At 39.9% G+C, this 15,467-nt stretch overlaps 1 protein-coding gene across 1 annotated transcript in view; it reads left to right on the top strand.

The window, feature by feature from the left end:
- FGD6 (FYVE, RhoGEF and PH domain containing 6) overlaps nt 1-15,467 on the top strand; it is a 181,341-nt gene that overhangs the window by 149,657 nt on the left and 16,217 nt on the right. Inside the window, 5 exon segments of the mRNA XM_021006466.2 lie at nt 4,604-4,706; nt 8,157-8,303; nt 9,226-9,328; nt 11,619-11,746; nt 15,026-15,154. Of these exon segments, the coding sequence (XP_020862125.1) occupies nt 4,604-4,706; nt 8,157-8,303; nt 9,226-9,328; nt 11,619-11,746; nt 15,026-15,154 (610 nt within the window).

Here is a 15,467-nt window from a genome sequence, read left to right as displayed (position 1 = left end):
TATTTAGTTTTCAGTTGTGTCCAACTCTACATGACCCAGTGGACTTTTTTTTTTGAAAGAGGGGTGCGTTTGGGAGTTAAAAAAAAAGTGTAGGGGCAGGTAGGTGGCACAATGAATAGAACTCCAGTCTTGGAATCAGGAGGACCTGAGTTCAAATCCAGCCTCAGACACTTGATACTTACTAGCTGTGTGACCCTGGGCAAGTCACTTGACTCTGATTGCCTCACCAGAAAACAAGAAAAAAAAAGTCTTCTGTCACTTTTGAGGTAAAAATTAATAATTCCCAGGAACTAGTGCCATTCTTAAACCTCTTCCTCACCAAGTTTTTAAATCCTTTTTTTTCTTGAAGGCAGGAATTTACTATTCATTGATCCAGAGCTGGAAGGAACTTCAGAGGTCATCTGTTCTAACCCCCTCATTTTACAGATGAGGAAACTGAGGCCCCGGGAGGCTGTGACTTGTACGAGATCACAGACGTAGTGGGGCCGCTAGGAGGCGCAGTGGATGGAGCACTGGCCCTGAAGTCAGGAGGATCGATGTTCACATCTGGCCTCAGAACAGACACTTAACACTTACTATCTGTGTGACCCTGGGCAAGTCACTTCACCCCAATTGCCTTACAAAAACTTATAAACAAATAAATAAAAACTCTAAAGGCAAGTCACTTAGTACCTCAATTGCCTAAAAAAAATAAATAAATAAATAAGATCACAGACGTGGTATATCCCTAATGCCTAGCATGTTGTAGGCACTTGAGAAGTGCCTTCTGATTTATTCTTGGACATTCATTTTCTTTCTTTTTTATATTTAATTTTTATTTTTTCCTCAATTACACGTAAAACAAAATTTTTAACACCTGTTCTTTTAAAAATTTTGAGTTCCAAATTCTCTCTGATCAATTCCTGTCATTCGTTTTCTTTCTTTTGCATCTGGTTTTTATTTTTTTTTTTCTCAATTACATGAAAAAAAAATTTTAACATTCATTTTTAAAATCTTGAGTTCTAAATTCTCTCCCTTCTCCCCCCCTCATTACTCCTTTTTTGTAAATTTTATGTAAATTATACGTGTGCTTCACGTAAAGCATTTCCATATTAGCCATGTTGCAAAATGACTACCAAAAAAACAAGAATAATAAAGAAAGTAAAAAAAAAAATTATGCTTTATTCTGCATTCAGACCCCAACAGTTCTTTCTCTGGGAATGGATAGCATTTTTCATCATAAGTCCTTTGGAATTGTCTTCAATCATTGCATTGATCAAAATAGCTAAGTCATTCACAGTTAACCATATTGCTGTTACTGTGTATAATGTCTTCGGACATTCATTTTCAACTTTTAAGGGAAGTGGATGGTAAAATAGATTTTGCTATTATAAGAACTTACTTCCCAGATAATTGTAAAAATCCAGACATTCTGTTAACTTGCCCTACGTTTTTCTCCTTTGGTTTCATTCTAGCCAGACGCTTCCTTAGTCAGTCCATCAACTTTTATTAAGCACCTACCGACGTATCAGATACTGTACTAAACGCTTTGTACCTCTAAGATTGACTGCTTCCTAGAACTGAAATATCTATACCAGATAATGAATGTTTATGTTGGAACATTTGCGAATAAGGTACAGTTAGTGACAAATCTGTTTCCAAGAACTTGTAAACATTTGTTCTGGCAAAAGGCCTATAAGGGAAAGAAGACACTTTTAAATGAAAGGGTATCATTTGTAATTTAATGTGTGCAATTAACTATGTGCTGGCACATTTGGAAACCTCCACCCCTGAGGCTGTCAGGGGGCAATTCATACATTTAATCAGTCATCGGTCTTTATCTCTGCCCTAGCCCTATTTTCAGTTACTTTTTATAGAAGCCTGTGTGGGAAAACTCTCAGGTGAGTCTCTCAGGAAGTCCATGAGTGGGTTTTCTTGTGCCCTATGTAGGCTCAAGAACAGGAGTTCAGAAATGGTATTAGCTCAGAATAAAAGGGCAAGCCATAGTAAAGTAAATTTGGGGAGTCCCATCAGGGGCTTTTGAATTGACCTGAAATTTGAGATTCAGAATAAGGCACACAGTTTTTGACTGGGCCAGTGTGGGAATTTCTTTTGCTTGACTGTGTGTATTTGTTGCAAATTTCTATTTCTTCCCCCCTCACCCCGACTGGAGGACAGATTAGAGGCAGAGAAAGCAAATCACTTGTCAATTGAGAATGAAAATATGTGAATCTAACTAGAAGGGTTTTTTCTCCCTTCAGGTTCAAAAAGGGTTCAAAAAGACAACACAAAGAGGGCAATTTTGTTATTTCCATACTAAATTTAATATATGCTTTTCTTTTTTTCTTGTGAGACGAACAGGGTTAAGTGACTTGCTCAGGGTCACAAAGCTAGTAAGGGTCTGAGTCTGGATCGGAACTCAGGTCTTCCTGACTCTAGGTCCAGTGCTGTATCCACTGCACCACCTGTCTGCCCCCTTGCTCTTGCTAGTTACTCCCTAAAATTCTGTTTTTCATAATACCCTAAAATGCCTTTCATGATCACTAGAGATTCTATAAATCATATCTGTAAAAGCGGGAAAGAACCTTAGAAGCCATCTCATCCTTCCCTCTTATCTTGTAGATGAGGAAAGTAAAAGCTAGAGGGTTGACTGACTGGTCCGGAGTCATAGAGAGAATAAGTGGCAAAGCCAGGATTAGAACTTAGGTCCTGTGAATTCAGATACAACTCTCTTTCCATGCACCACACACCTCTGCAATTTTCAGGGTTCTTAGTATTCTGTATTCTGAATCTGGAACCATCAGGGCTTTGATATATTTTGTAGAAGTTTAAAAAAAAAAACAACCCTTATATTGTATTTCAATTAATAAGCAATATTTTTCTCCCTCCCATTCCCATTTTAAAAAGAAAAAGAAGAAAATTCTTATAACAAATCTGCATAGTTAAGCAAAAACAAATTCCTGCACTGGCCATGTTCAAAACTGTGTCTCGTCCCATACTGTATCACCTCTCTGTCACTAGGAGGGTAGCAGGCTTCATCATCTGTTTTCTGGAAGGGTGGTTGGCTGGTTACTACGTTGATCAGAGCTCTCAAGTGGTTCAAAGTTGCATGTCCTTACGGTGTTATTGTAGCTGTATCAGTTTTTCTCCTGGTTCTGTTCACTTCACTCTGCGTCAGTTCATACAACTCTGGAGACATTTTTAGAAATTCCTTTTATTATGACTCACAAATCTCCTTGGTTATTTTTATATCTATGTCTCTAGGTAGATGTGTGTGTGATTCACAGTGCAGGGCAGCTAGGTAGTGCAGTGGATAGAGTGCCAGGCCTGGAGTCGGGAATACCTGAATTCAAACCCAGCCCCAGACACTTACTAGCTTTGTGACCCTGGGCAAGTCACTTAACCCTGTTTGCCTCGGTTTCCTCATCTGTCAAATGAGATGCATAAGGAAATGGAAAACTACTTCAGCATCTCTGCCAAGAAAACCCTAAATGAGGTCCTGACATGACTAAAATGACAACAATAATAACAACGGCAACAACCCACAGTACACCTTTTTACATTATGAGTGTTGGAAGGTATTGCAGCAATCAGGTTATCCAGTCTCTTCTTTTTACAGTTAAGAATACTAGAGCCCCAAAATACTGGGAGATAGAATTATAGAGTCATAAATTGAGAGCTAGTAAGGATGGTGAAGGCTGTTGAATTCGTCCCCCCATTTTATAGATCGGGAAACTGAGCCTTGGAGCAGTTAAATGACTTGCTTAAAGTCACCCAGCTGGTGTCTGAGGGGTGATTTGGACCCGTCTTCCTGGCTCCAGATCTAGTACTCTATCCAAGGGACTTGTTCCAGGTCATCATACAAGGAGCAGAGAATTTGAAAGCAGGTCCTCTGACTCCAAATTCCTTTGCTTATTGACCTTTAGCCCCGCCGCCTCTCAGTCATTATTTGGGAGACTATCTTTTATGGAAAGGATCATGTTTCTGAGTCCCAACTCAAACCCTACCTTCTGCAAGAGGCCATCTCCAGGCCCTTGCAATGCTAGTCACTTCCCTCAGAGATTGCTTTCAGCTTTTCCTGTATGTTTCTTATATGTATGTAGTTGTTTGCATCTTATCTCCCTCTGTTAGAGTTGAGGCTCTTTCCTGGAGAAATTTTTAATTTTTTAATTTTTAAAAATTTACTTTTAAGTTTCTTTTTGTACCTGCACTCTACAAGGTGCTTTGCTTGCATATTGTGAGGACTTAATACGTACTTGTTTATTATTATTGTATCATATATGATATATGTAACATAATGTATTATTGTAGATCATATATTTTAATATATTATTAAAGTAAGAGAGCCTGAAGTCCCCCTTTAAGTATAAAACTAGACTAATGTGATCACTTGGGATGAGATGTCAAAAGGTGTTTGGTCATCAGAATGCCCCAGGAGCCTTAATGCTCATTACTACTTATGATCAGACATCATGCCTCAGAGGTCATGACTTCAGGAAGGGAGAACTGTCTTCAGTCCTCGGAGGATGAAAGAGAGTTCCCCGATGTGAGAAACTGAACCAGTGGAAAAGAAACAGATGAGAAGTGACTTCTGGTTAATGGAGCTTCTCTCTTCTACTTTCAGCTCTGCTACAGAAAGGGATGAGTGGCTAGAAGCAATCTCCCAGTCAATTGAAGAATATGCCAAGAAGAAAATCACATTCTGCCCCTCCAGAAGTCTCGATGAGGTATAATGTTCTCCTTCTAACCTTTTTTTAAATCAGCTAAAATGATCTTTTATTTTAATGGCTGATTGACATCTTTTTTTAAAAAAAATATCACTGTCCCATCTTAGTGCTCTTCTCCCCATTTGAACCAGATAGAGCCTTCCTTTGTGCACAGCTAATAATCATAGTTAAACAAAAACAAATCAACATTTGGTCGTGTCGGAAAATCATAGCCCAATAGCTGTAATCTAACCGTACTTCTGAGAAACAGGAAGAGGGCTTGCTTGCTTCATCATTGGTTAGAACTGGTCGTGGCGTTCTTCAGAGTTCCAAAGTCTCTGTGTTGTTTTTCTTTACGTGACTATGGTCCTCATGTAAATTCTTGCCTTGTACAATTATGGCTAGCAGGAGTATCCTTTTTTGTTTATTTAGGTATTTTTTTCAATGAAAAAAAATCTGTTTTCCTTCATTCCCACTTCCCTATTAAAAGAAAAAAAGGGGAAAAACTCCTCTTGTAATAAATATGCATGCTCAAGTGAAACCCATTCCTGCTTTGGCTGTATCTGATTTTGTACCCTACCACCCTGTTAGAGGGTGGTTATCAGGTTTCATCATCTCTCATCTTTATCATGCTAAATCATCCAGCTCTCTGGAATCGTGGTTCATCCTTGCACGAATCAGAGTAATCAAGTATTTTAAAATTATTTATCTTCACAAAATGTTGATATTGTGTAATTTGCCCACCTCGTTCTGTTCCCTTCACTCTGCGTCAGTTCATAAAAGTCTTCTCAGGCTTCTCTGAAACCATCCCTTTCATCATTTTTTGTGGCATAATAATATTTAATTCATTCATATGTCATAATTTATTTAATTATCTTTCAATTGAAGGGCACTCCATTAGCTTCTAGTTTTTTGTCACCACAAGAAAAGAAGGGCTATAATTTTTTTTTTACCTATGGGTCCTTCTCCTCTTCCTTTGATGTCTTTTAAGGATCGATATATCGACCTACTAATGGTATTATAGGGTCAAAGAGTAAGCACAACTTAGTAACTCTGGGGATATAGAAAGAGCATTCTTAAATTCACCATTATCATCATCATAACTAGCATTTCAATAGTGCTTTGGGATTTGCAAGGCACTTTACAATTGTATCTCATTTTATACTTGCAGCAACCCTTGGAGGTAGGTGTTATTATTTATCTCTGTTTTACAGATCAGAAAACTAGGGCAGATAGGGGTTAAGTGACTTGCACTGGGTTATCAACTAGTAAGTATCTGAGGCCAGATTCGAACTAAGGTCTTTGTGACTTTAGACCCAGCACTCTATCATCATCATCATCACTAGTATTTAAATAGTGCTTTGAGATTTGCAAAGCACTTTACAAATTGTATCTCATTTTATCCGCCAGTCGTTGGAGGTAGGCAGATAGGGGTTGAGTGACTTGCCCACGGTCATACAACTAGTAAGAATCAGAAGCCAGATTTGAACTAAGGTCTTTCCGACTTTAGACCCAGCCCTCTATTCATTGGGCCACCCATCTGTCCATAAATAAAGAGTAGGGGCCATTTCCAGTTGTCCTGATCTGTATCTTGCCACTGGACCCCAGTGGCTCTGGAGGAGAAAGTGAGGCTGGTGATTTTGCATAGCCCGCCCTCACTTAAATCCAATTCACTTGGAAGTCACAGCATCACCTCCCTGACGTCATGGTCCTCTTGAAGAGCAAAGGGCAAACAACAACAACAGATAAGGAGCAATGGTGAACAGAAAAGATAAAATAGGCAATTCCAATTACATGGCAAAATCAGTAGAAAATCAAGCAATTCTTTAGAGAAAAAGGCCTTATAACAAACATCTCTGGTAAAGACCAGATAGTCAAGGAATGTAAGAAATTGGTTTAAACATGAGAACAAAGAGCTATTTTAAGAAAGTCACTAAAACTGTACCGACTTTTTGACCCAATGGTACCATTACTAGACCCATATCACAGAGAGGTAGAGGTGGGGGAAAGGTCCCAGAGATACCAAAATATTATCATTATTATTATTATTATTATTATTATTAGGCAATTAGGGTTAAGTGACTTGCCCAGGGTCACACAGCTAGTAAGTGTCAAGTGGTTGGTCTGAGGCAGGATTTGAACTCGGGTCCTCCTGACTTCAGGGCTGGTGCTCTGTCCACTGTGTCAGCTAGCTGCCCCAATACCAAAATATTTATAGCAGCGTTTTTTATAGTAACAAAAAACTGGAAAGAAAGTGGGTGATTTGGGAATGGTTGGATTAATTAAACAGGAAAGCCATTCCTGAAGGATTGGTATAGAGGATACAGGCAAAAAACTTAGATGAGAGTAATGGGCATATGAACTTGATGGAGTATTTTTACATCATAAAAAATGAGGCATTTGAAGAATTCAGAAAAACCTGGGAAGATGTGAATGAATTGATAAAAAGAAGGCAAGGAAAATAGGTCATTTACCCAGTGACCATAATAACGTAAAGGAGAAGAAATTGAATGGCTCAGATTCACTAAGCATTAGTCCACTATGAGCCCATTATGGACATAATTGTCATTAATTCACTAAGCATTCATTAAGTTCCTGCTGTGTGCTGGGAGTTATGGGTACAAAGACAATGAAATTGGCCTTGCCTTCAGGGAGGTAACATTCTGTTGGAGAGAAACAATATGTGTACTTAATGTGAATATAAAATATATTAAGTAAAATGTTTTGGGGGGTGTGGTGTGGTGGGGGAGAGGCCTACTGAAAGACAGGCATGGTATGAAGGTAGAGAAGAAAAGGCTAGAGACAGGGAAGAGATATGAGTGAGTTTGAGGGAATAGGGAGTAGGGATCTGGGAAGAGGCCGTAGGTCTAGACTGCTAACAGCTTAAAAGCATAAAAAGGATATTGTCTGAAAACAATAGGACCATAGCACTTCACTCCCTTCAGAGTAGCAAAGTAAGGGTAGCTAGGTGGTGCAGTAGATAAAGTACCGGCCCTGGAGTCAGGAGGACCTGAGTTCAAATCTGGTCTCAGACCAGATACTTGATACTTACTAGCTGTGTGACCCTGGGCAAGTCATTTAACCCCAATTGCCTCACCAAAAAAACAACCAAACAAAAAAACCCCAAACCAACAGAGTAGCAAAGTTAATGTTCTTTTGGGTTTTAATCTTAAGGCCATTGATGGAAACATAGAAAAATAATCTGAATTTTTATTTTGACCTGATAAAAATCCATGATTTTATCTGTGTAGGGAATTCCCTGATGAGAAAAATTCCTCTACCAGTTCAGGTCAGCATCTTGTCCTTGTAGTAGGACACATGCAAAAGTGACTGGTGGGAAAACAAAACAAAACAAAACAAAAAGTAAAACCTCTTTAAGGTGATTCTGCGAGATGGAGAAAATTAAAGATCATTTTCTCCTTTTATTGCTATGACTCCTACAGCTCCATGTCTTGATTCTCTTCTTTGCAGACGGACACGGACAAGAAGGAGGAGATGAGCCCCCTGGGCTCCAAGGCACCCATCTGGATTCCTGACATTCGAGCCACCATGTGCATGGTGTGTACGAGTGAATTCACGCTCACCTGGAGGAGGCACCACTGTCGGGCTTGTGGCAAGGTAGGGCAAGAGCGTCCTGTTCTTCCTTCCAGGTCCTGTCCACTGTAAAGGAAGCCTAAGACTTTGCAGGTGTCTGAACTCCAAGGAGCAATGGAGCGTTCATTTCTCCGGGCCCTAAGCAATTCTCCCAGATGATAGGTTACACATGAGCTGGCTAGCTGCCCAGATAGATGCAGTTTCCACACCAGAGTTGCTTACACAAAATCAAAGACTGGACCGAAAAATATTTTTTAAAAGTATTCATGTTATATGTTATGTTCCAAAACATATTCGCACAAAACACCATTGTGCTGAAAAAATACTGACTCATGATACAGCATCTGGAATAATATTGTGTAAATATTGAGAGCAAAAAAATCATTTCAGGCCAGTATTTTTCTTCCTGTGGCTTTGAGCTATATGTAACACTCTCTCTATCAATAGGAAAATATATGCCAATAACAATAATGATAATGATACTAGATTACATGTGTATAACACTTTCCAAAATTCTTTTGTATATGTCCTTATTTGTTCTTTGCAATAGTCATGTAACTCACATTTAAGGATTACAAGGAGTTTATATATATACATATACATACATACATACATATATATACATACATATATATATGTGTGTATATATATATATATATATATATATATGTATGTATGCATGTATAAAATTTCATTTGATCCTTTCAACATTCCTATGAGGTGCTGTCATTATCCCCATTTTACAGATGAGGAAACTAAGGCCTAACTAATTTTGGAGGCAGTCAGGGTTTAAGTGACTTGCCCAGGGTCACACAGCTAGTGAGTATCTGAGGCTGGATTTGAACTCCGGTCCTCCCGGCTCCAGGACCAGTGCTCTATCTACTGTGCCACCTACCTGACCACTTAAGGCCTAACTCTTAAGTTAATTTGTTTTATGTGTTTCCAGATTGTCTGTCAAGCCTGTTCATCAAATAAGTATGGCTTAGATTACCTGAAAAACCAGCCAGCAAGAGTCTGTGAACACTGCTTCAAAGAATTGCAGAGACTAGGTAACGAAAACCCACTTCAGCCCTTCACCAGCCCCTTTCCCCCCGGCCGCTTGTGTTACCTGCTTTGCCTCTTTCTTGAGCCAGTCTTTTGAAAGCTTCCTCTTCCATAAATGGGATTAGTAATGCTGACCATGGTTTTAGGGAGGATAAGAGTTCAATTTAATTAATTCTTGGCTCCCAAAATTCAGATTTCGTGCCCAGCTCCAGGTGGGGCTATTAGGAGAGAAGGTTTGCTAAGCATATAATAGTGTAAATTGGGATGAGAAGCGTGATTAACGGATTAGGAGTGTAAAGAAAGAGGTCCAAGAGAACGTTTTAAAAATTAATCATATAAAGAAAGATTGCAGAGAATTTGATTAAAACAACTTGAGAGCACATAATTTAATTTCTTTAGTTGAGAAGTAGAAAGAATTAATATGGGGCTTACAAAATTTTTCTCTGACCGTTAATGCTTTTGCTAAAGGGAAACCTTGCTAACAGGTCATTTTAGGATTATAGATTTGGAACTAGGAGGGACTTCATAGGCAAGTAGCCCAGCTTCCCTCATTTTACAGGAGAGGAAACTGAGGCAGAGAGAGGTAAAAGGGGCTAACCCCAGGTCACATAGCTATTAAGTCTCAGAGCTTGCAACTCAAACCCATATCTCCAGATGTAGTATTCTTTCCTCTTAGCCTAGTTCCAGTTGTTTTAAGGACCTACACATGGTAGAATCAAATTTATTTTTAAAATAACTTCTAAAATCAATTTGAAAGGTCAGTTGTTGAAAAACCTAGAAGTTTTTCTGTGGTCAGAATTTTCTGTTTTCTTATGTGTAGCCCAGATGCTGTTAACCTTTAATTTAATTTTTCTCTTCTAACAAAGCTTTTCTGGTAGTATTTTTGTTTTGGTTTTATTGAGAATTGGTTTTACTTACAGAGTAAGTTTACTTTACCGATTTGGAAAAAAAGTTTCTCAATAAAGAAGTAACACTTTTTTTTTTAATTCTCTATTTCAGACAAACCTCACTACCACTAGAGCTGATTATACAGGGTTATAAGTTCATTCAGCCACACAAAATACATTTTGCAGTTAGTTTCCAATCTCCTCTTGTCTCTGTAACCAGAAACGAATGTTTGGCTGAGAAAACGTTTTTGGGTCTGTTGACTATAGTTAGGTTTAAGAAAACTACTAGGACTTCCCTAGAAGCCACCCTTTGTAGAGTTTGAACGTGGTTTATAGTTGCATTCCTGAAAGATGTGTGGATTTATGCATAAAATTATCATCTTTCTTCATTCTGTGAGGAACGGCCTTTCAAGTATATGAAGGACGGGGGTGGGGGTGGAAGGAGGTTAGAATAAACCACATGACTCAGTAGTTTAGTTCCTGCAATTTCATAAATCTGCAGTTTATTACTACCTCAACTATACATTTCTTCTGTATAGTAGGTAGATATTCCTTTTCCCAATTCCGGTCATTTTTCAGTTGCTGTCCCTCTCTCCTCACTCCTCCTCCTAGCTTCCCATCTGAGTACCCATTGTACCCAGAGATGTTAGGCATACCACTTAATTCTCTTCATGTCAGCTCCCATTCCAGCCTTAGTTTCCCCATCTGTTAAACAATGATCTCTCTCTCTCTCTCTTTCTGTCTTTGTCTCTGTTGCTGTGAGAAAATCCCTTTTGCAGACTTAAAAGTAGCGTGTGTTTGTGTGTGTTTGTGTGTGTGTGTGTGTGTGTGTGTGTGTTTACTGTTGCTGTTGTATTTTCCAGAGGGCACACTGGAAAGGGTGGACCTAGGAGGATTGGAATTAGAAAATAGGAGGCAGATGAGAATGAGAGTATGGGGGAAGATGCCTAGGCACCAGGAGAAACAAGGAAAGGATTTTATAGAATGAATACTTTCCCCAAGGTTCTCATGAGAATGTTGATTTGTGGATCCGTGAAAGCTCTCATTCCAGCAGTTGCTTCTGGGGACAACCAAGGGTTCTGGTGACCAAGAGCCTGCTAGAAGTGGGAGGAGACCTTTGCTCACCCCAAATTTCAAGTGGTCCTCTGGGAGAGAGCCAGAGGTGAGAGTGGTCAGGAGGGGGCTTGATGTATGAAGAGGACTTTGCCCACCCCCTCTTCCAAGGTGGATCGGTCCTTCTCATAAAGGTGCCACCTTATTTATCTCTGTATCACCCCCAGTATAGTACAATGCCTTGCACTTAGTAGGTGCCAGGTAAATATTTGTTCAGTGCATGTTGTTGAATTGATTAAATAAGCGAATGGTCATGGTTAGCTCCATAAATTGTGCATGTGATGATTCTCTTTAGATCATCAGAATTCATCTAAGACCGGGTCCCCAGCAAATCACAAATCTCCTTCAAGTGCCCTGTCATCAGTCTTCCATAGTATTCCATCTGGAAGGAAACAAAAAAAAATCCCAGCTGCCCTCAAAGAAGTAAGTGTTGCCATTTAATTTGAAAACTTGCAGATGTTGAGTTATTCATGCTTCATGGGCCGAAAGACTGGAAGGAAAGGGGACTCCAACAAGCAGGACAGTGTTGGAACGACCATGTTAAATTGGAAATTGACAGACTGTATGTAGTGGAGATTCATGATTCCGTGTGCTGGCATCTTTCTGGATTTTTCTTTGTACGAGTTTGTTGACCTTTGTCAAGTTCATCATAATACAAAATAATTTTTTTTTAATTCTGCAAGGAGGGGAACCCACAGAAGTCCACACATGTGCAAAAGATACTGAAAGGAAAAAAAAAACACCCAATAGCCCTACCTCAGAGCGTCACCTAGTGGTATGTGCAGAGAGTGCATGCCGTACAATTACTGGAAAGCAATCTTGGGAAGAAAATAGACATGGTGGGCCCACCTACTTGGCTTTCTGCTCTCAGTATCCATGTAAGGCAAGTAGAAAGAAGAGATCCCTTACCTTACACATGACTTTATTAGTGGAGTTCTTCTCTCAACTAACACCGATTGCAGCCTGTCCAGCCTTAATTATATTGACTTTGTGAGTCACCACACCTAATTATCTGGTCATGGTTTTCTTCCTATCCGGCCAGGCTGGTCCCTGTCAGTTGCCAGTCCCATATCTGAAGCCCTGCCACCTCCTTGAACTATAGAGTCACAGAACTGTAGAGCTACAGAGGACCATGGTGGTCATCTGGTCCAGTCACACCAACGGAAGAATAAGGAAACCAAGTCCTAGAGCCATAAAATGACTAACCCAGAGTCACATAGGTTGTGAGTGAAATATTTTTGTGTACTCAGTCATCTCTAGAAGTTCAGACACATATTGACTTTGTAATATTTCCTCTACTCATTTTGTTGACATAAGAATTGGCAGGCTCCTTTACTCTTCCAGAATACTGATTCTGAAGTTGAGAGAGACTAAAATGATTTCTGATTTCATCAGCCTCCAACTAAATACTTAGCAAAAATTCCACAATTTGCATGAGGATTTTGTTCTGAAACATCATGCATCAATTACTGGTAATGTTATATTCTAATGACTTTTAGTCTGACAGATTACCAAATTCTGAGTTCATGAGGTCACTTTTTTTTCTCCTCATTATATTTATCTACGTTAAAAATCCTCAAGATGTTTTCAAAGGAACCCAATCTTAATTTTTTAACTTTGGAATTTAGAATTCACTTTCTTATAAACACAGTATTATGAAGTTGGTTAGGCCAGCCCACTTGTTCTTGAGTCATTTCACTTGTGTCTGACTCTTCATGACCCCGTTCGGGGTTTTCTTGGCCAAGATGTTAGAATGGTGTGCCATTTCCTTCTTCAGCTCATTTTACAGATGAGGAAACTGAAAAAAACAAGGTGAAGTGACTTGTCCAGTCACAAGCTAGTGTCTGAGGTCGGATTTGAACTCAGGAAGATCAGTCTTCCTGCCTCCAAGCCTGGCATTCTATCCACTGTGTCACCAGCTGCCTCATGGACCAGGTGTTAAAAACGTACCAGGACGTTATTACTGTTATTTCAACCACTCATGGCATTTTTCCCCAAGGTGCAGGCCCAACTTGAGACACATTCTTTGCATCCTTTTCAGGGATGATTTACAGTAGCTTAGCCTTGTAAGAAGCTGAAGATGGCTTGCCTTTTCCCCAGCTGCACAGTTCTGGGACCTACGGGCTGGACTGATCCATTGTTGGAGAGATGGAAAGGACCTTAGAGGTCCACTAGTCCAATTTCTCATTTACCAGGGAGGCTGCAGGGGGTCATGTGGTAGAGTGACAGAACATCTTCATGAGCCCTCTTTACATTGTACTGTTTTTGTTGTTGTTCAGTTGTTTCAGTCTTCATGACCCCATTTGGGGTTTTCTTGCCAAAGATACTGGAATGGTTTGCCATTTCCTTCTCCAGCTCATTTTACAGATGAGGAAACTGAGGCCAACAGGGTGAAGTGACTTGTCCCTGGGTCATGCAGCTAGTAAGTGTCTGCGGCTGCTTTTGAACTCAGGTCTTTATTGACTCCAAGCCTAGCACTTCACCATCTAGCTGCCATTTTTATTGTGGTATATTTAGAAAATGTTATGAAGATTTGTTCCCAGCTAACTTGATTATACTTTTTCCAAGGTCTGGGAGGTGCTTAGGGATAAACATCCAGAAAAATAAAGCTGGCAGGCAGTTAAAATAGTTTCCCCCAGGCATTCCGAGTTTTTGTTTTGTTTTTTGTCCGGATCTCTGATTTTACTGGTAGAGGGAAATCTTGGTAAGCAGCCCCCCTGTACCAACAGATGTGCAGCTTATAATCCTGAGCACTGAATGACCGCTCTGGATCTCATAGCTATTGGCCTACTAAGAAGGGGAAGTTGAACCCACGTCCTAGTGACCCCAAGGCCAGCCGTCTGGCCATCCTGCCTCTCTTGACTTTCTAAGTTCCAGGGGAGAGTTTAAGTGCATGAGTAATCCCTCAAATCTCCCAAATATGATTTTAAAAAACCACCACCAACAACAACCTTTGGGTCTTTGGAGTTGTATTTTTCCCTAACCACATTCATGCTGAGATTCAGTCCCAGCAGTGAGCTTTAAATGAAAGATAAAAGACATTCTTTGACATCTAAAAAGTAACAGACCGAATGAAATTAGTTCTTCCACCAAATGAAGGCTTGAAGTTGTAAACAGTCTTTGAAAGCCTCCCTCAAAAATGTAGCTTAAAATGAGAATGTTCCGGTTTAGAACCTTAGCTCCTGGTTGCTGTAACTTAACCCCATTTTGGCAATGATATTTATGTTGCATAGAGTGCTGTACTTGGAGGCAGGAAGTCCTGGGTTAAAAATCCTCCCTCTGATGCTCACTCTGTGGCACTGGGCAATTAACCTTTACAAGAGGCATCCACTAGGCTGTAGCTCTAGGTCGTGTAATGAGCCAGTTGGTGCCCTCACTGATCAAAATCACAGATCTCTGACGCTCAGGTTGGCTGATTTACCTAATGGTGTATTTAATTTCTTATCTTAAAATCAATGGTAGTGATAATAACCGCCCCTTAGGGCTTTAAAGTTTACCAGCCTCTCTACATATGTTTTTTCATTTTATTCTGACAGTGATGATAATCCCCATTTTACAGATGAAGAAACTGATGCCTAGAAGTTAGATCACTTGTCCAGGGCCATAACATACGCCATGACTCTGGACCCAGAGCTCCATCTGTGATACTGCCTAACTGCCGCTTAATAACAACAAACCACTTCTGCTGATTGTTTGTTCCAGGTGTCAGCAAACACGGAAGACTCCACCATGAGTGGCTACCTATACAGGTCAAAGGGCAGTAAGAAACCATGGAAACATTTTTGGTTTGTGATCAAAAATAAAGTGCTCTACACATATGCTGCAAGTGAGGTAAGAGATTGATTCATTTCATCTTCGGATTTTAGTGTGGTGATGTAGGAATGGCGCTCAGTTATTTAAGAATCCTCTTTAGAAAGAGTGTTGAGAGTGAGACAGCTTTGAATGAGCTGAACAGGAAACTGTGACTGCCATTTTGAATTCACGGGATCATGGATTTCAGTTTAGAAGGGACCGTAAAGGCATCTATGGGCAGTTAGGTGGCACAGTAGATAAGAGTATTGGGCCAGGAGTCAAGAACACCCAAGTTCAAATCACTTCCTAGATGTGTAAACCTAGGCAAGTCACTTAACCTTGTTTGCCTCAG

The sequence above is a fragment of the Phascolarctos cinereus genome, unplaced genomic scaffold (assembly GCF_003287225.1).
Source record: "Phascolarctos cinereus isolate Bilbo 61053 unplaced genomic scaffold, phaCin_HiC Scaffold_1;HRSCAF=81, whole genome shotgun sequence".
NCBI classification, from domain to species: Eukaryota; Metazoa; Chordata; class Mammalia; order Diprotodontia; family Phascolarctidae; genus Phascolarctos; species Phascolarctos cinereus.
This window is presented reverse-complemented; position numbering and strand designations above follow the sequence as displayed.